Raw genomic sequence first — 25,226 nt, forward strand, 5'->3', positions numbered from 1 at the left:
CATTTCTTGTTCCAACTCCTCCAATGAAAGACAACACAAACTGCCCTTCATACAAGGCTTTCTAGCTCCAAAAACCACAGTGGTGGTTTGAATGAGAATGGTTCCTATTGGCTCATCTATTTGAATACTGGTCTCCAGCTGGTGGAATGCTTGAAAAGGATTAGGAGCTGTGGCCTTGTTGGAGTCACTAGGGGTAGACTTTTAGGTTTCCAAAAACATTGCATTCCCAGTGTCTCTCTTATGCCTCATGCTTGTAGATCAAGATGTAAGCACTTAGCTATTGCTACCATGCTGTGCCTGCCTGCTTGCTGCCATGCTTCCTGCCTTGCTGATCATGAACTTTATCTCTCTGAAACTGTAAGTCCCCAATCAACTCTTTCTTCTACAAGTTGCCTTAGTCATGATGACTTAGATGGCAACAGAAAAGTAACTAAGACAGCCACTCATTTTCACAACCTCCTGACAGGAGATTAATGTGGTTTTTGACTGGTCACTACTTAAATCACTGTCATGAGGTTAGAAGAGTTTAGTCATTGACAAAAGTCTCACCATTACCCCAACACCTTTTCAGAAGGGCTCTACTCTACCCTGAGGGGGGATGACCATATATATATATGTTTCTCTTATTGGTTGATGAATAAAACACGGATTGGCCAGACAGGAAGATAGGCAGGACTAGGAAATAAGGAGAATTCTGGGAAACGGAGGAGAGGAAGACTGTGAAATGGACACCATGAGGAGACCGGGAGGATAGGACACGACACGTGTTCTCTGGTAAGACAAGGCCATGTAGATATACATAGATTAGTAGATATGGGTTAATGATTAAGACAGAGCTAGCCAATAAGAAACCCAAGACATCGGCCAACAGTTAAATAATTAATATAAGTCTTTGTGTGCTTCCTTGGGGCTGAGAAGGGCGGCGGGACCTAATGGGACAAGAACTTTCATCAACACTACCCCCTTACCTTAGGTGAAAAATACATGAATACAATCTGTGTGTTACACTTTGAATGCGAAATGTCTTCCATGAGTTCACCTGTTTAAACCTTTAAGCCCCAGTGGTGGTGCTCTTTTAGAGCCGGTCGAGCCTGTCAGACATGGGACCTACCTGGCAAACAAAGGGATGAAGAGACCAGTAATTGAAGGTTATATCACAGCCTCATTTCTGGCCCAAGAGCTCTGCCTCCTGATCTGCTAATAAGTGAGGAAGATGAGACACCTGCTATCAGCACCATGGATGTGAGCTGCTTCCACCGCCAGGCCTTCCCAGCCACGGCAAACCGTACTTTCTCAAGCCGTGAGCCAAAAATAGTCTTTCTTCCAGTAACTGCTTCTTGTCCAGTATTTGCTCACAGGAATAAGAATAGTATGGAATACACTGTTGCTCCCTTCCCATCACATGAGTGACACCAACAGGAGTCAGGATAACCTTGGGTTGACAAGCCTTGGGTCACTCACCTGTATTTATAGTCTCTGAAGCACATCTGATGGGCTTTGAGCTTAGAAATGAGAAGCTTGAGAATTTTGAGGAATATGAAGAAGTTGACCTTAAAGACAAAAAACAGATACAGATAAGTAAGGGGTGGATGCCACATGCTATTGATCTCAAGGTCACCCTGGGCATGGCCATCAGCTCCTCATCCATGTGAACCAGGAGCAAGTTGGTAGTTTGCTGATCACACAGGAAGTGTCTGTGGTAGTCCCCATTGTCCCAAAGACTCTTAGAAGTGAAAGTCTGGGAGGGAGCTTGGAGTATCATTTAGTTTATGTTGCCTCAGAGAGGTCTACCACTCAGCACTCTGAGAAAGACAAACATTGTTGTTAAGTTATACTCATTGAGTACTTACCACCTGTCTTTTGGCTAAGAACTTTCCCACACCGGTTCATTTACTCTTCAAAACAACTCTCTGAAGTTGTTTTGTGTCCCCCATAAAACAATGAAGAAGCACAGCATTTGAGGGGATGAGTACAATACTGAAGCTTGCATAGCTGGCCAGTGACGGGACAGTTGATTATGACCAGAGTTAACAATGCTACCTCCCCTTAAATGGAACAGTGCTCTTTTTTCACAGTAGAGAACTGCAGGGTAAAGGTTAGAGCACACTTCTAGGTTTGAAAATCTACCAAAACCTACCAATTCCTAAACTCAAAAATCCATCAGTCCCTGAGCCTGCTCTAGCTCAGGACTTGAAATCTCACTAATTCTCACCCTGGAAAACTCCCCCCCCCCAAGAAACCCTGTATAAGCCTGTCTCCTGTTCAGTTCCCTGCTGCTTCTCTTTCTATCAGAGGCAGCCACCCTCTTGTGCTTGTATGAGATTTGTGTGGTGTGGCTTTATGGTATTCCTTGGTGTTTGACTGCCAGGATACCTCTCCCTTCAGAGCTGTAACACTTCCATGAGGGAGGCCTGTCCCTTCAGAGACGTTCCACTTACAGGAACTACAGTCCTCTTGGTGTCTAGCTTGAGATGTGCAGTGGGGCTCACTGGAGAGTGTATGCCTTCCACTCCCTAGGGTATTTCCCATAACCATCACAGACTGAGAAAATCTAGACCTTCACTACCAGCTTTGACAGAAACTATAAAATATTTCTGACATTCCTTCTACTTCTTTTAAAAAGGAGAACCTGGTCTTCTCCCCCTATTCTCACCCTGTGTGCTCATTAGATTTAATTGCTTACAGCTAATGAAAAGAACATGTTAGAAGCAATATCACGATTTCTTAGTACAGAGTCTCTCCTTCTCCCTCTCCTATCCTCTTCTATCCTCTCCTCCCCTCTCCCATCCCTCTTTTCCTCTTCCCTCACCTCTGTCTGGATTGCTCAGTCTATCCAGGGAAGCCAACCACCACACTGTGAGAAGAGTCACACAAGGGAGAATCAAGTCTCCCTACCAATAGCCCACAGTGCTCCACAAACATGTGTGTGAGCCTTGGGAGATGATCCGCCCCCAGGCCCTGTCTCATTTCTGGCTGATATTTTAACTCAGGAGAAATCACAAGTCTGCTGGGCTGTAGAAGTGGTTGAGTGTAGGCTAAGTGTGAATGTGGATACAGAGAGCAGGGTGTGTGAGGAGTCTGGAGAGGCAGGGCCAACCAAAATGAGGCTTTTTCATGGTCATACTGATGGCCCTGGGTTTCTTATGAAGGTAATGGAGAACCAGGGATACATTTCAAGCAGGTAAGTGACCTGATCTGATTGAAATTTCTGCTTTTCAGGAAGACCATGTTTAATGGCAGCAAAGGGGAATGATTAAATGAGGGTAAGTCTGGAGGAGGGAGGGGAACTGGGAGGCAGTTCCCAAGTTCCTGGGGAAGATGATGGACAGGCGAACTCAGGCCTGGCATTTCAGTGATATCAAGGAACGGAGCATTTAAAACTAGGTGTGTGTCAAATGACCTTTGTTATTGGTTGGCTGTGAGACCAAAGATGACCTGAGAGTTCACGGTAGCCCTCTATTGTGTGATATTGCCATTCACCCAGAGAGGAACAGAGTGTGGAGGAAGAGCTTTGGTGATGCTGGGAGGACAGTGTGTGTGGAAGCTTCAAACACAAGAGATGCCTTAAGGCAGATGGATGCTCATGTCCAGACCTCAGCAGACCATGAGGACTTTAGAGTGCTGGTTTTGGTGGCAAATGTTTTCTAAGATAGAGAAGGTTCAATAAGATTGCCATGCAACAGGAAAAGAGCTGATATAAATGACTATCAGGCGACAAGTCATGGACTAAAATCTCCACAAACATTGATCTAGCACAACATAGATGTCCCTAGGCAGAAGGAAAACCCTACAGACTGAAACGCATGCTATAGAATGCAATATATATATATATATATATATATATATATATCTTTCATGTGCTCCACTAGACTCAATGTTGACTGCTGAAAAACCTAGAGCTTCTAAAACATAAACCAACAGGAATAGGAATGAAGGCAGTTCCCAGCCAAAAGATATTTAATACCAAAAAATTTAAAAGTTCAAATGAAACATAACCAAGTAATTTATCCCTTTAAATGGGATATCTGCTTCTCATCACAATGAGAAAACACTGTGTGTTTGCCTTAGTAACTTGTAGGACACTGGCCTTTTTCTGACAAAGCAAGCTTAACGAAGAAGACGAATCTTTCAGCCAGTGGACTGCAGTCCACTGTCTCCTAGGAAATGAAAGTCCCGTGAATCTGCTCCTCTCTGCATCTCCCAGAGACCAGACAGGAGAAAATGGGCATCAACCAATGGCCACGGGAAGGAAGCACCTCCCCACAGCCCTAGTGGATCATCATTCCCAGTTATCATAGAACCTGGGCTCCTCCAGGTTTCCAGAGGTCTAGAGTCAGAAGCCACAATTGGATGGTGGATTCTTCATTTGTGCACCATCAGAGAAGGTGATAAATGAGGAATGCCTTCAAGAATGAAACTACCTCCCCTAGGAATTTGTGACCAACTAAGGAACACTCCTCTAGGAATTTGTGACCAGCTAGGGAACACTCAGAGCCTCAAACACAAAACTCTTCCAGAGCCTGGATACTGCAGCTGTTTTTGCAGATGTGACCTTCTCAGTAACATTTGTTTGGCACCCTAGCATCTGTACACAGGTGTGGGCCTGCAGGTTAGCAGTGGTGATTGCTAACATGACAGGTGCTCTGGAGAAGGTGTCACATACTAGCAATCTCTTCTACCTGGCAAGTCCTGGCTCTTTTGTTCTGCTATATGGACAAAAATGATCAGCCATAGAAGTATGGCTCCTCCTTTAGGCCAAAACATGCCTTCCTTAAGGATCCTGCTGAAATGCATGTGGTCTGTTGAAGGTAAGGAATGGCTGAGAGAGCATAGGGGAAGGCCTCCTTCCTTTCATCCAAACGCATTCATTTCCCACAGCACTGAAGCCTTCAGCAAATGCCTTTTGCAGTGTTTGAATGAGAAATGCCCACTCCACCCACCACAGGGTTCATGTATTTGGACACTAGGTCCACAGTTGATGGCACTGTTTGGGAAGGCTATGGGACTTATAGGATGTAGAGCCTTTCTACAGGAAGTATGTCACTAGGGCCAGGCTTTGAGGGTTTACAGCTTCACCCATCTTCCTGTTGTTTCTCTCTGCTTTCCAAGTGTGGGTGAAAATGTGGTCAGACAGCTTCATTTTCCTGCTGCTGTGCTTTGCCTGCCTGTTGCCATGCTCCTGCCACGATGGAAGAGCCGCTAATACATCTATGATCTGATTTACTTTCACCATGAAAAGCAGAAACGGTGATGCAGTGAAGGTAAACAAAGTAAGACAGAATTTAGCAACAAGGAGCTCCTTAAAAATGCCCGGTGAAGAGAGGAGACCAAGAGCCAGACTGGAATACACTGTGAGACTGGTCTGTGAAAGGAACAGGAGTGGACAAAGGATGTGTAAAAGCAACAGTGTCACTCCACTTTTCTGTGTAGGACTGGAAGAGTGTTTTAGTGGCAGATAATGGGACAAAGCAGGTAGGAAGATTCCCGCTTCAACTCTTCACTAGACAACAGTATAGGAGTGACATGCCGTCTCAGGGGACCTGGAGCTATAGGAACCCCTAGTTCCTAGTGAGACAGAGGGCCTGAAGATGGACAGTGGAAAATGGAGAGTAATTTTGCCCATGTTTTTCAGTATTGTCACATTCTTAAGCCAATGAAAGTAAATGAGGATTTGATTTTATGGTGTCATAAAGCCAACAGATAGTTCATTCACCTGGTTGGCTGAGCAACCCACTCAACTGACTGTTTAATCTGGTCAGACTGTTAGCTCCAGGGACGGTCAAATGACCTTTCTCAATATAATTAGTTAATGAGGCTGCCCTTGATGGAGTGGAGTAATAGAGGCTTTACAATTTTGCTAGCAGGTGCTGGTGACTAAGATGTAAGAATACACCATGTTCCCGTGTGACTCATCCCCAACAGAACAGTCAAGGGCTTGAGGCTAATTTGAGCAGCACAGTTTTAGAAAAAGATGTGTGAAGAAAAAGGTGGGAATTCTCCCGTTTCTTCTTCTGGTGAGAAGCTCAAAGAACATCTGGATTTCCCAGTTTCTCACAGTATGGTCACTTCTGAAACACAAGAATCACAACACCAAGAGCAGAAGATGAAGTCAGCTGATGTGCCTGCATGTCTACAATGACAAAATTCATCAAGCCAGATGTTGCTCAGCAAATACAAAGTTTGGGATGCAGTGATGACTGGGGATGCTGACTGGGGATCTGGAACCTAGAATAGGAAGTTCTCTTTGGTCCCAGTATTCTGTTCATCACACACAGTAGACTTTTCCTCAGGTCTGACTGAACCTTGCTCCAGAAATGTGAGCTCCAGAACAAATGTGACATGTATAAAGGAAAATTGTAAGTGCCCTCTAATCTTAAATAACAAGGACTGCCAGATCAATTTTGATTGATAGGTTTCTTTTTACTATTTTAGAACAGTAGTGGTTCTCAGCCTGGGGGTGGATGAACCCTTTCACAGGGGCTGCCTAAGACCATCTGCATATCAGATGTTTACATTGAGATTTGTAATGGTATCATAATTACAGTTATGAAGTAGCAATGAAAATAATTTTATGGTTGGGGGGTCATTACAACATGAAGAACTGTATTAAGGGGGTGCAACATGAGGCAAATTAAGAACCACTGTTTTAGAATTTCAGTTTAAATAGAATATACATGGAGGTCAAGGGATTTTTTTTTCTCTTAGCACAGTATTTTACTTTTGCTTATGTCACAACCTAAGGCAATTTGAAGATCTATGTTCCATGCAGTTATTCAGGGACCCAAGGCTCTTTCCTTTTGTTATTTGGTGAATCCTCTTTTAGAGTGGGGTTATGGCTATTCAGAGTAGTGGGGTGTAGCAATATATGGTCAGATGGCCAACCATGAAAATTATGGATCATGCCTTGTTCTACCAGCTAACAGCAAATAGTCTTGTCTTTATCAAAGGAACATCCCTCCAGTTTCCATTCAAGGTCTTGGCCAAATAGCTGCAGACACAGACAACAGTGGTTAGCAGCATCTTCCCTACGATCTTTATAGAAATGCTCCTTTCCAAGCATATCCAATGACTTCTGCTGATCATGGAATAGAAAGATCATCTAAAGTATTGACTTCCAAGGAGAAATTTGGGGCCCTCAGATGGTCACATAAAGGAACAAACATTCCAATGTAGAAGGAGAACTTTGAGTTTCTCCATATAGGTAAAACACAGGGTTTTGTGGTCAAACATTCGGGATCTAGCAGCATTTATATTAAAGGTTCTGGGACCAATCTTGAGTGTTAGGCTGATTCATTGAAGAGTAATAATAATAAGAAAAAAGATGTAATTGGATTTTTCTCCAACATGATCATCTTGCTACAGTATGGAGGCTTGATTGCCAGGGAAAAGAAGGAAGGGAATCAATTAAGGGGCATTTGCAGAGGGCACCACACGAGGGCTGAGTAAATGCAGTAAATGTGGAATTAAGAAGGAGGTGTCCTGGAAGGAACTTTAAGGAATAATGTCAATTTGAAGTCTGAGAGGATATTCCAGGAAGAGAGAAGACAGGAGCTGTGGGGCATCAAAAAACTGTGGCTTGACTAGAAAGAGCAAAAGGAAAAGAAGAATGCATAAAAGAATGAGAGCCCATTGTGGCCTAAAGTAAATATGGAGCTGATCATAACCAGAGTTTTAGAAACAGCAGCAAGTGAAGATCATTTTATCTAAGCCGAGAAGACAAAAAAAATGTTCCTTCCCTGCTGGGGAGGGGGGAATGTTACTCCAGGAACCAGGAAAGACCGGCATCACAGAAGACTGGTCTACCCACTGTAAAAGGCAGAAGCAGCAAGGCCCAGGGTGATGGTTCTAGCCGTGGCTTTGCATAAGAGTCACTTGAAGCCGGAAGATGGTGGCACACGCCTTTAATCCCAGCTCTCAGGAGGCAGAGGCAGGTGGATCTCTGAGCTTAAGCCCAGTCTGGTGTAGAGAATGAGTTCCAGGACAGCCAGGGCTACGAGACCCTGTCTCAAAAAACAAAACAACAAGAATAACAACAAAAAAGTCACTTGAGAACTTCTAAAGGCTCAGCTGCCTGGCCTTTCTCCCATGTTTTCTACTGTGACTGGTCTGAGCCAGCGGGGTGTTTCTAATGTGCAGCCCATTTTGAGAACCACATTTGTTGATAGTTTTATCTATTTTAATATGTATCTAAACCCCAGGGATCCTATTGGGATTCTTATTCCATAGCTTGGAGGGGGGGTGACAAGAATCTGAATTGATAATAAACACATTACAGTTTGCTGCTGATGCTATTGGCCGAAGGACTATTGTTGGAAGAACAATGGTATGGTAAAATGTTTTTTAACATGAGCTACCAATTAGACTCTCAAGCCCTCTGTGAGACCAATGAAACCTAAGTGTCTACAACGGTACTCAAGCCACAAGAAATGTTAAAGATATCCAAGGGATTCCAAGAGCAATTATGTTTGGGAACTATCGATCAAGCTTCTAAAGATGGCAGTGTGAACATCAGTGATTGTAAAAGGAGTTCTTAATTGGTCTAGATAATAAAAAGCCATAGTCAGATAAAGAGGGAAATGCTGAGAGATCAGAGAGAAGGAGCAAGCCACAGCACACCTTACCTTCTAAATGTCTCAGCAAAGAAGAGAGCAATTTCCTGTTTCTTCCTGCTTATATCCTGTTTCTGCCCAGCTACCTCACCTCCTGTCTGTCTGTACAGACCTCCAGACCTCTATGGTTAGCTAGTGGCAAGCGCCATTCTCTGACCCCCCGACAGGCTTTCTTTGTGCAAGAAAGACATTGCCACAAGTGGTCCAGCTGGACAGAGTCTGGACTCCATCTCAGGGAGGATTAGTAACATCTCTGGATCATTCTGCCTGGTGAACAAGCACCTTATAGGACTTGGAATGTGAATTCCAATAATAGATTAAATGTGCTTACCATGGGGCCACCATATATGTAAGCTGGTTGCTGGGATGAATAGAAAATATGGTTTACAGTGGCAGCAAGAAGCTCTTGAGCAAATACTTGAAAATGTATTGGAGCTGGAGCAGAAGCCAGGAAGTACGGAAGCCAGAAGGTTGCAAGGTGAGAGTCCTGGCCCAGTGGCACAGAGAAGCTGGTGTTTGACCGAAGACCTGAAAGATAAACACTGGATCCCCCAGTGAACAGATGGTGGGGAAGTCAGCTGGGACTCATGTCTGAAAGAGCCATAAATACCGTGGGCACAGGCCTGGATGAAATGTGTTTGGAGAAGCAATAAGTGGAATTATTATTCAGCCATCCAACTTAACATGGTCTATGATTATTGAGACAAATAACTTCTCAGCTTCTCAGTGTCCTTACCAAAACATAAACATAATAACGATTCAACTTTGTAGGCTCATTAAGAAGATTAATTGAGTTCATATACTCAAAGCACTTAAGAGTTGGCATTGGTTGGAGGTCCTTTGTAAATGTTACCAGACAATGGTCCTGTTCCCAGGGCAAGGAGGTGGGTTCTGAGCCTCCTATGGGGAAGTGTGACCAGAGAGGACAGAATAGCAGAAAACTGAATGATTGGAGAGGTGAGGGCCCAGGGTCCTGTGAGTAAGACATGTGTAGCTAACTTCTACTTGAATATTCTCCCTCAGGCAAGTGTTCAATGGCAGAGGGGAGATAACCAGTAGTAGATATACCACTTGCAATTGTGGGACACCATTTCTATGCACATTTTCCTTGTAGGTCACAGCTAGGTTCAAGCAAGGAATTTCCTTGAGTTGTTGCAAACATTAGCAATCTTCTACAAAACCTTTTTTTTTTTCTTTCAGGATCCTATGCTATCTACATAAAAGAGCCAAAATAGACCATCCAGCTACCCCTTGGCAATGGCATGGAACACAATGCTAGCTATCCAGTGGTCATTCAGAAACAGGCAGGAAGATCTTCCACCCGACCCCAGTGGAACTTGTCAGGCCCCTGTTGTTAGCCCCCTGCACCTCCCTGCCAGTTTCTTTAACAAAGTTTGGCCTCACACATCATCGTCTAAATCCCAGTTCCTAAACTGTGGGTCACAAGTTTACATGGGGTCACATTAATGAATGTAGGAGGTCACAAAGCATTAGTGCTAGTGAAAGACTTCAAAACATACAACAACCAAAAACTTAGTTCAAAATTAAATGCATGTAACCAATGTGTTTCTGGCATTTTCCCACGTTGCATCGTGAAACTTGATACAACTTTGGTTCTGAAGATGTAACATGCACACTTACATGGCTCAGGCCAGTGAACACTGTCTGAGACTCCTCAGCTTAGGTTCAAGACTTGTGTTTTATGAATGGAAGTGTTTCCACTCTGTGTACAAAGTTTTCTTCTTTTAGAGAAGCACAATGATTTAATTCCAGAAAGAGTTTACACTTCTCTACCATTGGTGTAAGTATTCAGTTCGCTTATCTCTAGAATAAATAGTTAGAATGTTTGATTTTAAAAAAAAAAGAGCTGTTTGAGGGGATGGAGAGGTGGCTCATCAGTTAAGAGTGTTTGCTGCTCTTCCAGAAGACCCAGGTTCAGTTCCTAGCACCTACATCAGGTGGCTCAACTGCCTGTAACTCCAGCGTTAGGGAATTTGATACCCTCTTCTAGCTCCAAGGGCACCAGCACTTACAGACTCACATGAACACACACATCTCTCTCTCTCTCTCTCTCTCTCTCTCTCTCTCTCTCTCTCTCTCTCTCTAATTAAAATCTTAAAAAAAATAAACCTTTCCAAAAACTGCTATTTGAGTTGCTAATTTAAGTTTCACTTTTAAAATTGCTATGTGAATTTCAGCTTGGTATTGGGAAGAATCTTCAACAATTTCTAAAATGGCCCTAAACATACTTCTGCCATTTTGAACTACATATTTATATGAAATGACATTCTCAACATTAACAATTATAAAAACCAAAATGTCTAGCAACTCTGAAAAACATTGAAAATGCATTATCAAATATTGAGCCAAGATTTAATTCTTTATGTAAAAATAAGTGAGCATGTTGATCTCACTAGTGTGCCAACTTGCTTTTATAAAATGGTCAAATCATGAGCATGCCAAGGAATTCTTTTAAAGCAAATTTCTTTTGAATTCACTGTCGATAAATGTTTGGGTTGTAGCCATATTCTATATGTAGATACACGTGGGATTCCAAAAGACTTGCTTTGGAGAAAAGAGATCACAAGTTGAAAAGTTTAAGAAGCACACATTAAATGTATATGTTCCTCTAGGCCAGTGATTTCTTTCCCCTTAAAGTCTTCTGCACCACGACAAGACCATGTCCAACCTACTCCTGATAGTAGTATCTATTCCATTGGCCATGACTGCTTTGTAGTAACACTGATTGCACATGTTTCTCCTCTGAGAATAATTTCTTTGGTTTCTTTCTCCCACCTGCTAATGGCATTAAGATCAAAGCTAAGCAGGGCATGGTCGCCCACATCTGTAACCTAATGGGCAGGCTGAAGCAGGAGACTACCATGAGTTGGAGATTAGTCTCTGCCATGTAGCAAGACCCTGTCTCAAACCAACAATCAAAGACACACACTGATAGTTCGTGGTTTCTAAAGTCTCGCAAGACCACAGATAGCCCTTTCCCTGTCAAAGCCCTTCAGTGCAGGATCTAAGAACTGACTTCAAGTCCCCATTTAAAGATCCAGAGAGATGGAGGCTTACAGCATCACCCTGATTTAGGTCCCAAACTAGAAGTTTCTACTTCCTCACCCAGGAGGAACTGCTCACATTTCATATTCCCCCTCTCATGGACCAGAGATTTGAGGAGTTAGGAGGGAGGTGAGGATGGATAGTGGGATGTTCCCCAAAGATGCAGAGCCCATAGAAGAAAGGGATGGATGGGATGGTCCTTACTGTCACACAAAGCAGCATGGGTCCTCGGATGATCCACCAGATTTTCTTGTTTCCATTTGTTGCCCAGCACCTACGGACAAGGTCAGGAGTAGAAGAGACATGAGATGAGGATGAATGCCCAAGTTTCATGCCCTATGGAAGAAGGATGCTTGTCTGCCTTTGAGAGTAACTGTCTGCCAGTCCATCTCCTAAGAGGAGGGATGAGGGCAAAAGAGAACTATTGACTTCCTACCATGAAATTGTTCTTCAGCATTAGGAGTGTACTGCATAGATCCTTCCACATTTTCCTCCATGTGCATGCAAACAAAAACCCTGGGTTATAGACCCTTATTACTTTCCCCAATAGTTTGTTCTCTTTATTTCACATATCACGTATTTAGGAATATATGTGTATATCCATATGTAAATATGAAGGCTAGATGATGGTTATTTGGAGGGAAAAATAGATCACACAATACGCATTACTTAGGAACAGGCTTAAAACACTTTCTGAGAATCAGTTCCTGTAAGTTAGGATATTCAGAACTAACTTGTGTTCTTGGTGTATTTTAGTCTTTGCACTGTATTTCACAATATAGCTGTGCCACGTTGTGCGTAATGATTCTTCCACCAATGTATATTCAAGTTGCTATTTTCTCTCATATGAACAAAGCTATAGCAACTACTCCATGCTTCTGTCTTTACCCACCCAGCACCAAAGCTGGTCTAGACAGCATTCTTTGATAATTTACATGTGTAACTAATAGGCTACTCCAAGATCTTTGACTAAGCTATACTCCTGTTACATTCTAGAAGAACAGCATAGGAGAAATTGGATAGTCACATCAAATTTGGAAAAGTGAACTCATTTCTTATATTTGGGCATGTCTGGGAATTGCTGGTCCAAGGAAGACTGACTATTGGGTGGGTCACTTACCCTGTGTTCTCCAGGTGTGCACGGGCAAAACCCCAGGGAATAACAAACAGCATGGGGAAGGCTGTGTAGAAAACAGAGAAGGTAATTAAGAGTTACTTGTCTAATACCTCCTGCTCCCACCAGCCTGATGGGGCCCAGAACAAATTCTCCAAAGGATAAAAAACAAATATAGAATCAGGACTTTGAGAACTGGTGAGGCTTAGGATAGCCCAAGACCAACCATGACTCTACTGTCAGAGAAGCTGGGCCCTGGGGAGAAAGGGCTTGCCATCTGTCACAAAGTAGTTTGGAGTAAATCCATGGGCTTCAGTCAAATCTTTCATCAGGAATATCATGGGTCCATTTACTTCCTCTGAGTTCTGTAGCATCTAATTGACCAAGGGCTTATTGGAAACTGAGTTCCAGATCACAATACCCATATACTTTTAAGATGATGATGATGATGATGATGATGATGATGATGATGATACCTTTTATTTTCCAAAAGACTTGATGTCACAGACAGGGATTGTGTCATCCCCAAATTCCTGTGTTGAAGGCCTGTCACCACTGTGATAGTATTTGATAATGGGGAATGTGGGATAACTAGATTTAGAAAGTGTTCTGAGTTGGGGTCCTTACAATGGGATTAGTGTCCTTATGAAAAGAGATTGAAGGTCTCATTTTCTCTCTTTCCACCATGCGAGGACATGGTCAGGAAGGCAGTTTTGTGCACACTAGGATAAGGGTCCTCACCAGGATGCAAGCACACTGGACTCCCAGCCTCCAGGAACAGGAGAAACCATTGTCTGTCACCCGAGCCACACAGATATTTTGTTATGGCATTGTGAGCAGTCTAATATAGTTGGAAAGAGGGTAAGAAGGAAGTCTTCTGGCTGTGCCAAATCTTTCCATTTTTTCATGTGTGCATTGAGCGTACAGGGCCTGTGCTTGTGCACGTATGTCTATGTGTATGCACGTGCATGTATATAGGCACACACCCACATTTTCTTCAGAGACCTTTGTCACTGAGAAATTATCTACTCCAGTTGTCATCCTCTAATTAGGATTCTAACTAAAGGCTCTATCAGGCTCCTATGGTCTGATGGGTCCCTGGGAGAGGAGATGAGAGTCATGTCACTCACCCCAACCCACCACCAGGTATCTGGGCCACAGCCGCCTTTCTGGAAGCACCGTGGGCTCCAGCAGAGCATGGAGGTAAAGTCCTTCCACCAGCAGCCACAAGTGATTGGCACCCACAAAGTAGTGCAGGAGGACCTGGACGCAGCGGCAGGATGCGGACATCTGCAGGGGCAGAACCTGGGTGAGTCCTGCGTTCTCAGGCAGCACCTGGGTGAGCACGGCCTCCCCTAGCACACACATGCCCAGGCCTGCCCTCCCCTCTTTCCTGAGCCTTTGGTGATTATCTCCAAGAAGCTGGCAAGAAGGCTCCATGGACCCTTTAAAGGTCAATCCCTTCCTTGACATTCTGGGCATTCTTTTTGTTTTTGTTTTGACACGGGTGTCTTATGTATACCAGGCCAGGCTTGAACTTGTTATGTAGTCAAGGATGGCCTTGAACTTCTGATCCTCCCGTCTTCTGCTTCCTAAATGTGGAGATTACAGGTGTGAGCCACAACTCCTTGTTTTTGTGGTTCCTAGGGAACCTAGGACTTCTTGTAAGCACAAGTAGACTTAAAAAAAAAAAAAAAAAAAGCAAGAGGCTAGAGAGGCTCAATGGTTAAGAGCACTTATCACTCTTACAGAGGACCTGGGTTTGGTTTCCATCACCCACATGGTGACTCACAACCATTTGTGTAACTCTAGCCCCAATGGATCTGATACCCTTTTCTGTTTATTTTTCCATGTTTCTTCATGCACATGATATACACACACATGCATACAAAATTAAATGAAGAAAGAAAAAAGGAAGGAGGGAGGGAGGGAGAACACAAAATCAGAGAGAGTTCACCATCAGCAACAGCCTAAATGAAAGCATGGAAGGAAGGGTCTGTTCTCTAGCCTCAGGTCAACTAGAATAGGAACTGCAATAAATGACTAAATCTTCACATGACTAGAAACCATCACATATAGGTTTCAGGTTCAATAACAAATAAGAAGTATTTCTTGAACTTAGTATTTAAAAAAAAATACAGTGTGCCAAACTTTGTACTGTGCAACTAAGGGAACTTGTGCCCTTAAGTGGACTATCTAAAAAGAGAAGATTGAAGATCAGATACTGTAAGTTCTTGTGAGAAAAGTTAGAAAAACATAACGGCAGATTCAACCCAAAGAAATTCCATGGAAGGAAGTAATGAAAGTAGAAATGAGTGCAAATGAGAATATAAACTATAAAAGGGCTCAATATTGCTAAGAGTTTGTTCCTGGAAAAGTCCAAAAAAACTGAGAAACTTCTAACAAGAAGTATCAAGGTGTGAAAGTTAAACAGCTAAGATATAAATAATACTGAAAATGAAAACACAATTACATACTTGAAGAAAAGCTACAGAGAAGGTAGCAATATTATGCCAAGAAACTTGAAAGATTACACGAAATGTATACAAACACTCGAGAAATAGAAATTCTGAAAATGAGATTCATGATTAAGGGCCCAGAGAGCTAGCTCCACAGGTAAAGGTGCTTGCCACTAATCCTAACCACCTTGAATTCGATCCCCGGGACCCTCGTGGTGGGAGAAAAGAATCAACTCCTTCTAACCCTGTGCTCTGACTCCATATGCACTCCTGTGCACACAAATAAACAAATGTAACAAGAAAGACTCGTGATAAATCCATAACTCAAGGCTCTTTACAGGTGTGTGTGTGTGTGTGTGTGTGTGTGTGTGTGTGTGTGTGTGTGTGTGTGTGTAGATGAGAGGTTGACACTAGCTCTCTTCTTTGATTTATCTACACTTTATATATTGAAGCACAGTCTCTCACTTGAACCTAGAGCTTGCTGATCTGGCTAGCCTAGCCGGCCAGCCTGTTCCAGTTCTCATGCTTGCACAGCAAGTGCTTTAGCCACTAAGCCATCTCTCCATCTCCCATAACTTAAAACCTACTAATGTAGGGGCATGGTGGCACCCACCTGTAATCCCAGTACTCTTGAGGCAGAAGCAGGAGGATCAGCCTGGGTTACACAGTGAGAGGCTGTCTCAACAAAAGATTGATCTAGTTGTTTCTCGAGGCCATTAGCCTCTGGATCCACTTACTCTGCCCACCCTTGGGAGGCTGTTTTTTAAGTCATACACTGCCTCTCTATCAGAGAGGCTTCAAGACCCTCTATCTCTGTCTCCTTCACCAATCCACGCCCGCCCACTGCCAGCTCTGCCCCATCAGGTGGGAGGGGATTACCTCTGACAGACATGACATCCATCCATTCTCATTGTCAGGTGGGAGGGGATTACCTCTGACAGACATGACATCCATCCATTCTCATTGTCAGGTGGGAGGGGATTACCTCTGACAGATAAGACATCCATCCACTCTCGTTGTCAGGCCTCTTGGAGTAAGAGTTGTAGAAGATGATGTCTTTCACCAGGACGGCCAGTGCTCTCAGGATGAACGAAGCAAACAAGTTCATGTGGATGTAATTGCGTGTGCAGTGCAGTTTTCTGCACAAAAGAACACCAGGTGCCTTCCCTCAGGAAAGAATGGCTGGAAATGCAGGCCTGACCACCTGTGCGACTGTCACTAGAGATGGAGGTGCATAGTGCAGGCTGCTGGTCTAGGCGCCTTACCCTCCCCATCTGTAAAATGGGACAATAAGCGGCTCCCCAGATACCATGTTTGGCATCACAGGCCATACATACAGGGGCCTATGACACCCTCACTTCTGGCTGCCACTGGAGGAGTAGGCCCTCTTACAACAATCAGGATTCTGTACATGGCAGAAATCCCTGGGCAGTGAGTGGTGGAACTGAATGCAGGCCCAGAAATGCTGAGGCTAGAATCTGGCTCGCCAAGGCTCAGCTGTCTCTGAGAATTAGAGCATTTATCTCAGAGTCCAAGGGAAAATCACATCCATTAACTCATATAAAATCATGTAAGAGGTGTCCAGAGAAAAATGTCATCTTTAATTACTTCTGTCTGCAGTCTCCCCATAGCCCTCTGTGATTCAGACTGTCATGGCACTGTGTGTCCTGGGACTGTCTGTCCACCTCTGTGCCTTTCATGCAGCACCTACCCCATCCTACTTCCTTTCCTCCTAGTGTTGCCTTGACATCTTCCAAATGGAGGTAGACCCCTGCATTTATGGTGTATGCATGCTTTTCCCTGGCTAGACCATGACGGTCAAGCAAAACAGACACTTGGTCAAGCCAAGCCTTGATGAATTTACCTCCTGCTGGACCAGGCAGTTACTTTCTGCTGGCTTGGGCTGGATACTTGGAAAAGTGCATGGAGAAAGGGGTTAGTGTATAGTCAGCAGATCCTGGAGAGTGTTCTCCAGTAGGTAGATGTCATGGCTGCTCCTGGAGCCATGGAAGGTCATGAGGGAGACAAATGAACTAGAACCAGGTGAGCCTAGGTGTGGGGGGGGGCGCTCCACCTCCCATGTCTCCAGGGTCTTCATATAGGCCTCTTGCAGCAGTATTGAATGCACATTCTGCCATGTTATACTCACCAGTGCCTCTGACTGAGGAACCTCCTTGGAGGGCTTCCTGGTGGATTCATAATTGTCTCACTTGGGAGACACCTAAAGCATAGTTTATTAAAATGCACTGGGGCCTTAGGTTTTGAAACAGTGCAATAGACTGGTTGGTTGTAAACCTGGCTCTGTCACCCAACAGCTATGTGGTCTTAAGCAAGTCATTTCAACTTTCTGCATTTTAGTTAGCTCACCTATAAAATAGGACAACTAACAGTAACCTTCTAGAATTAGAATTAGTCTTAAATCAGATGAGGAGAGGAATTACAGTGGCTGGCAGCTGGCTGGGGTTCATAGGTCTCATTCAAACCCAAGTTCTACCATGACTTTTCTAAGGAGAAGTCTTGTGTGCAAATAATGGTTCTGGTGGGACTGTGGTTTGCCTGGGCTGTGGTGGTAAAGGGAGTGGTCAGGAACTTAGGCAAAGAGTCAGGAGTCCCCCACTTCAAGGTCTATCTGTGTATCCAAATGTCTCTCCCATGAGTAAGGACCTCAATACCCCTCACTGGAACATTCTGTCCTCTCGTCTAAAAAAGGAATGGATGCATTCAAGAATCTCAAGCTTCCAACTCTGAAGATCCATGACATCATCCAGCAGAGTCTTCTACTGCCTCCCAGTGATGACCACTGAGCACCTCACAGGGCATGTATCTGACCACATGCTGTGGGTCTTTCTACTCACCGAAGAAACAAGAGGAGTGTAAGAGCCAGGAAGAGGGAGATGAGAGAGAGGGAGTAGCCCACGGTGTACACCAGCTGCAAGGTGGACAGCAAGGAATAATGATCCACCTGGACACAGGAAGAGCAGACATGACCACCAGGACGCAGTCCACAACCCCATCTTTACCCAGCCCCATGCCCAGAGCTACCCAGGCTGTCATGGGGGTCAGGAATAAACTGAAATATGCTCTGGGTCCCAAGTCTGATTATAGAACTTTCCTTCCCAACTTTGTTGACACCAAAACAAGTAGCCCAAACTGTCTGTGGCACACATCAGAGGCCCCAAAGCCCCCATCAGTAGGAGCCCACCTAAGTCTCACCCCATGGCTGGACTTACAACCCACACTCATTCACCAGAAGTCACTATATCAGAAGGAACTGAATCCTAGACAAAGAATGCCATGGTCAATTGGGGTGAAGACCCTTTTTGTTTGTTAGTATGAGAAATTATGTTAGTTCTTAGATGTTAAATCAATGGTTTAACTTCACTTTGTCATGACATTCTTTCTTTCAGTAGATTGCTTGATTTAATTTGCTCAAATTTTGTCTATGTCCTTAAAGAATGTTTTGTCTTTGTCAGGTCTGGAGATAATTTGTGTGAGAGCTGTCTCACAGACTGACTTAACAAATGCTTCATCTTCAACATTCTGGGAAGTTTTACAGAATTTGTAGTATTTTTTCTCTTGTTCTTTGAAATTTAATCAGCTCTTGTTTTGTGAGTTTTGAGAACTTGTTGGGGCTGTTGTTAATATATGCATTCTGGTGAAGTTACCTCTTCACTACTATGATACTTATTTATTGATTGACTGATGTGTTTGTTTGTTTAAAGGCAGGGTCTCACTATGTAGACCCAGTTGACTTTGAACTCACAGAGGCCCACTTGCCTCTATCTTCCAAGTGTTGAGATGTGTGCCACTACACCAGTTGAAATGTTACTCTATACCCTGGTGATATTCATTGCTCTGAAATCTACTTTGTCTGATATCAATATAACAATCCCCCTTCCTTCTAATTAGTTTCGGTTGTGATGACTTAAATGAGAATGTTCCTCATAGGCTCACAAGTTTGAATGCTTGGGCCAGTTGGTAGAACTATTTGAGAAGGATTAGGTGGTGTGATTTGTTGGAAGAGGGCTATAATGTTTTAAAAGACTCAAGCCACCCCCAGTCTCTTTCTCTCTCTACCAACATTTGGATGAGGATGTGAGCTCTCAGATGTTCCTGCCACTATGTCGTTGCTCCACCATCATGGACTCTAATCCTCTGAAACCATAAGTTCCAAACTAAATGTTATCTTTTGTAAGTTGCCTTGGTCACAGTGTTTTATGACAGCAATAACAAAGTAACTAAGGCATCAATATGTTCCTTTATCTTTAAAATTTTTTAAGATTTGTATTTTAAGTGATTGTCTTAGAGATGGCATCTTGAAGACTTTTGCATTTTCTTGACACAAACTGAAATCTCCCTGCTTCGATGTTTAGATTATTTATATTTAATGTTGTTATTTATCTGGCTGGGTTTAAATCCATTGGTCTTTTTCTTTGTCTCATGTTTTCTTTATCCTCTTTTCTTCTTTTTCTGTCTTATTTTAAACTGACTGTACCTTTATTCTTTTTCCTCTTTCTGTAATTTAGTATGTCTTCTTTCAACTTTCAGTAGCAGCTTTGAGATTTATAGTAAACATTTTAAATTATTGTAGTCTACCATGAATTAATATTTCATGATTTGATGCATAATTTAAAAACTTTGCCACTGTATACTGTCACATCCTCCATCCTTGCCATTTTGCTATTACTGCTATCCATCCACAGGCTCCCATAAGCTCCTGATACATCATGATTACTTTTGCTTTAACTAGTAACCTATCTTTTGAAATATGATATAGAAATTTTCTCTTGTTTATCTGTGTCTAGTGATCTTTATTCCTTTGAATGGATCAAAATGTCCACACGATAGGTTTGGTAATCTACATGCAAAACTTTTGTGCTTAAAAAATAACCCCAATTACATTTTTATCCAGAATTATTTTCTGTGGCCCTGTGAAGCCTCCAGCTGCCCTTGACTTCTCTTCTAAGATTGATTTCTTACAAGAAGTCCTTGGGGCTGGAGAGGTGGCTCATTTAAGAGAGCAGATTGTTCTCACTAAAGGATCTGAGTTCAATTCCCAGCACCCACGTGAGACAGCTCAGAACCACCTGTAACTCCAGCTCCAGGCACGGGAGAAATGATGCCTCTAGCCTCCATGGGCACCTGCACTCATGCACGCACAGACACACAAATATAAACATAGTTTTTTTAGTCTTCCCTAAATTCCTCTCTGCTTATTGACAGCTCTTATCATCACAGCACTTGGGACTGTTTCACAAAATGGGGCATCAATTGTATTACTATTATTATTATTATTATTATTATTATTATTATTATTACTATTTTTATTTTATTCTGTGCATGTGTGTATATGTGTGTATGTGTTCATGTGTGTTTGTTATATGAACTAAAGGGTACTCTCTAGCACCTGTGGATGCCTGATGCTGATGTTAAATGTCTTCCTCAAACACTCTGATTTGCTTTCTGAAGAAAGGTTAGTCTAGGCTAGGCTGGCTGACCAATGAGTCAAAAAAAAAATCTTTGCTACCTCAGTACTGGGGTTATAGGTGTATAATCTCAGACTCATTTTATTTTAAGATAGGGTCTCACTGTGTTGCCCTGGCTGGCCTGGGAACTCACTATATAGACCACATGGGCCTTGAGCTTAGCGAGATCACCTGCCTCTGCCTCCTGAGTGATGAGGTTAAAGGTGTGCACCACCATGCCTGGCTCAAACCTATCCTTTTATGTGCTGCTGGGAATCTGAACTTGGGTCCTCATGCAAGCACTTTAACCTACTAAGCCATCTCATCAGCCCTCAGTCATGTTGATCATTAATTCTTCGTTCACATTCACCTGCTTTTCCACGTGTGTTTCTACAAAGAGCACTGTCATTTCTCATCACTGAAGACACTGGCAGCACATGGAGACTCTACTGGACCATCTTAGCATCACTCATGTTACTGGAGATATTAAACTGACAATTCTATCAAATGACAGAATAACTTATCCCTGGATTATTTCTAATAACATACGTGTGTGTTTGATACTTGCAGGAATGCATTAGGAAACCACTTATTTTTTTTTTTGCTCATCTCTAAAACACAGGTCCTGAGATGAGGATCAGAATGCAATCAGTTTGCTGGCAAAGTAAAAACCATCCACTGCAGAAAGGTGGAATCAGACAGAACATATGGAAGGTGCAGCGCTGAGCCAGTTGCCACAATGGGACAGCTCCCTGTGGTTACTCTGGAGGCCCCAGAGTAGCATATCAAGACCAGAGAGGCAGGTTATTGTATAGTCATCCACTAAGGGCCACCCCCAGAGGGCACGGGGTCCCTGGTGATTCTGCCCTGCATTTCACCAGAGAGATAAAAGCAGGGAGGTGGTGAGAAGTTAAGGTTTTCGTACTAAACTGAAATGGGCAGGGCACCAATGGCATATTCTACAGAGTGCCATTAGGTCACTACCACAGTCTGGCTACTTCCTGAAGGGTCTAAAACACCTGGTCTTCAGCTCACACTTAGTACCAAAAGGTGACTCTTCAGTCATTTGCATACTCATAAAATGTCTCTTGTAATGTGCATCCAACATAGAAATGCACCCTCATGCATTGCTGAAGGAAGACTGAAATGCCTTCACTCCTGTGGCAGAAGCTTTGACAATAGCTGACAACATAATGTACATATATCTTTAAGCCAGGGGACTCATTTCTAAGAGTCTTAAAGAAGATCCTGCCACAAATCTGAACATGGAAGGTTATTCACAGTGGCTTTGGGATAATAAAAGATTGAAAATAGCCTCAACACCCAAAGTTAGTGCTAAACAAAGTGTGGTAGATACATGCAGCTATAATATATATCTATGTTATACTATAATATATGCATATATTTCTAGGAACTGGTATAGAATGATTTGTAGGATATGTTGTTAAGGGAAAAATACTGCCTCCCATGAAAGAAAAATGAGAACTAATAGTTACATGTTTGCTTAGTTTTATAAAAAAAGAAACACAAAAGATAATTCAATTAACAAAAGAATTGGGCATGATAGAACTTGAGAGACTGAAAGCCACCATGATTTTGAAGATAGCCTGGGCTATATAACTAGACCTTGCATTTGGAAGGAAAGAAGGGAGGGGGAAGGAGGGAAGAGAGGAAGGGGAAGAAAGGGGAGGGAGGGAGGAAGGAAGAGCCAGAAAATAAAAATGACTGTCAATAGGAGTCAGTGGAAGAGTGTAAAGGAAACAGTGATGAAAATGAAATAACTTTTTATACAATTTTGGCTTTCAAATCCTGCCAAAATCTTGTTTAAAAGACAAAATATAAGGGGAAAGAGTGGAAAAGACAAACAATAATAAAAATAATCAAACAAAACTGTACATCCATCTAATCAGATAACCACATAGAAAAGATGGTTAGTAGAAACACAGTGCTCTCTGCTTAGGATACAGCCTAGGGGAAGAAAAGATCAATAAAGAAACTTTAAAATTTGCCAATTAGGTTTGTAGTGTCAGTTACTACTACCTTCATTTTTAAACTAATATAGGAAAATGGATAAATATGATATCACAAGAAGTAAGATTTCACTGAAAAAGTAAAGAAACATACATACAAACTAAAAGAAGGCAAACAAAATTTCTAAATGTTAAATATAAATCACAGTTCTTAATATGAAGTCTTGATTGTATGTGTTCATCTGTGCATGTGTGTGTGTGTGCACATGTGCACACATTCATGTAAAGAAAGAACTCATTTTTAAAAAAAAATCAATGGGCCTGGGGAGATGGCTCTGTGGGTAAAAGTGCTTGTCTTGCAAATATGATGTGAGGACCTGGGTTCAAATCCCAAAACCCACACAAATGCTGGATGAGTCATGTAAGTGCTGGTAATCCCATACATAACCCTGCAGGGAGATAGGAGAATCCCTACATGAGTGTGAAGGTCAGAAGACAACGTTGGGTGCTGCCTTTCACCTTGTTTGAGACAGGGTCTTTGTTTTTCTGCTGCATACTCCAGGCTGTCACAGGAGCTTTTACGGATGTTGTTTGTTAATTTTACATAGTTGGAACCACAGCAGTGCATCCATTTGAAATAAGTTCCTTAATATGAGGTGGTATCTGATGAACAGTTAGGGGTGAAATTTCATAGTGTCTGAGACACATTTTCCAGCATTTCAGGAAAAAAGTGAGAGCAGTTATGACCAAATGCGAATACACTAGAATCTAGATGGCAGATATTTTATTATTCTTTTAACAATTGTATATTTTTGAATTTTTTCAAGGTGAAATATTGGGAGGTATTACAATCAGCTTTTCAAGTGTTAAATTATATTAATAATTTAAATGCATCACTGCCATGAAACATTCTTGTGTCAGAGTTTTGTTGTTGCAACAATATCTATAATAAACACTTGGAAGGAGGAATGGCTTACCTTTACCCTGACTCTTGGTAGGGAGGGTGTGTGTGTGTGTGTGTGTGTGGTGGGGGATCACACATCATGACAGCTGGAATGCTGAGTAAGCAAATCCTACACTGACTAGCTCTCTCCCTTTACCCTTCATTCCCATTTTTATCCCACCTGGACTCCCAACCTATGGGATGGCAGAGCCCCGACTCAGGGTGTGTCATCCTTCTTTCATTAGTCCGTTCTGACATCTTCATGTATATCATGGAGGTAGGCTTGACTAACCTCCTAAGGGAACTTGATTCAGTTGAGTGACAACTAGGCTTAATCATCACAAACATGTATCACAGTTACACCCTAAGGCCAGTAAGATGGCTCTGCAGGTAAAGGCTCTTGCCTCCAGGTCTGATCCCAGGGACTCACACAGGGGAAGTAGAGAACTGACTTATACAAGTTGTCCCCTGATCTCCATACAAGTGTGTGCCATGGTGTACATAACACACACACACACACACACACACACACACACACACACACACACAAATCAATATAAAACTACTTTAAATTATGCCCTATACAATTTCATAACTGGTCAATGTACAATAATTAAATTCTGTATTTAAAAATAGAGAGCACTCTATATAAGCATAAAGAAAACAGTGTGAAATAAGATGAAATAATAACCTCCATACTACTAAATAGAAATCCATACACAGAGGACTCTGAACATAGTGTTCATGCTTAAGCATGGATACCACAGACACAAGAGCCAAGGAATTCACTTAACATACATAAGAATTCCCAGCGTGTTGTTAGCTGAACATAACATAGTTTCCTTGCCAAAACTCTGAAGGGCAAAGATTTACTAACACTGCCCTTTTTTGGGAATAATTTCAACCCACTCTGTGAAACACAGGTAAACATGGCCAGAAGCTTTTTGTTTTTAAGTATTTGAATTCTTGGAAATATAACTTGCCTAAGGAAGGAAGCGGTCCCCTTATTCCCCACCCCCTCTCTCTGTAAAGGAATATTAGTTTTGAGATGGGGCCTTGCTGTGTAGACCAGTGAGAGTAGCTTCAGAACTCAATGCCATCCTGCTTAAGCCTTCCAGCTCTACTGTGATCACTTTTTGAGAGAGAAATCGTGTCTCTCTATTCACGACTTGGGGATGCTGCCAAGCAGACCAAAGTGGGGTTTCCATCTGCCAGTAATTCTGACTGCATACAACTATCACCTGGGGAAATCCAGAATCAGTATGGAGACTACGGACCCACTACGGACCCATTGACTTAGAATCCATGAAGTCTTTCATTCAGCATATATTGTCTACTATACAAGAGGCCTATTTTGCATACCATTTTTCTTGGCTTCGGGAGTGGTATCTAGTATGATGATGACATCAGTTTACAAGACTAAGAAATAGACATTATGGGCTTCATCCAAAGTATGCAATTAGCATAACTTCAGCATTACGGCATAAGCCAGGTAGTCTTGAGATAAACCTCACGTGTCACTTTAATCCTTTAAGTGATGGGACCTGTCATACAGGAAAACTGTATAGGGAGCACAGAGTTCTACCAACTCAAAACAGGA

At 42.6% G+C, this 25,226-nt stretch overlaps 1 protein-coding gene across 1 annotated transcript in view; it reads right to left on the reverse strand.

Annotated features, from left to right (window-relative positions):
* The window catches only part of Glp2r (glucagon like peptide 2 receptor), a 59,526-nt gene that overhangs the window by 19,106 nt on the left and 15,194 nt on the right, over window positions 1–25,226 (reverse strand). The window contains exons 5-10 of the mRNA XM_027426194.2: window positions 18,104–18,210; window positions 16,234–16,387; window positions 13,920–14,079; window positions 12,796–12,856; window positions 11,880–11,949; window positions 1,462–1,550 (exon numbers count right to left, since the gene is read on the reverse strand). Coding sequence (XP_027281995.2) covers window positions 1,462–1,550; window positions 11,880–11,949; window positions 12,796–12,856; window positions 13,920–14,079; window positions 16,234–16,387; window positions 18,104–18,210 — 641 coding nt within the window. The remainder of the gene's footprint in view (window positions 1–1,461; window positions 1,551–11,879; window positions 11,950–12,795; window positions 12,857–13,919; window positions 14,080–16,233; window positions 16,388–18,103; window positions 18,211–25,226) is intronic.

Source organism: Cricetulus griseus, chromosome 7, assembly GCF_003668045.3.
Source record: "Cricetulus griseus strain 17A/GY chromosome 7, alternate assembly CriGri-PICRH-1.0, whole genome shotgun sequence".
In the NCBI taxonomy this organism is placed as follows: Eukaryota; Metazoa; Chordata; class Mammalia; order Rodentia; family Cricetidae; genus Cricetulus; species Cricetulus griseus.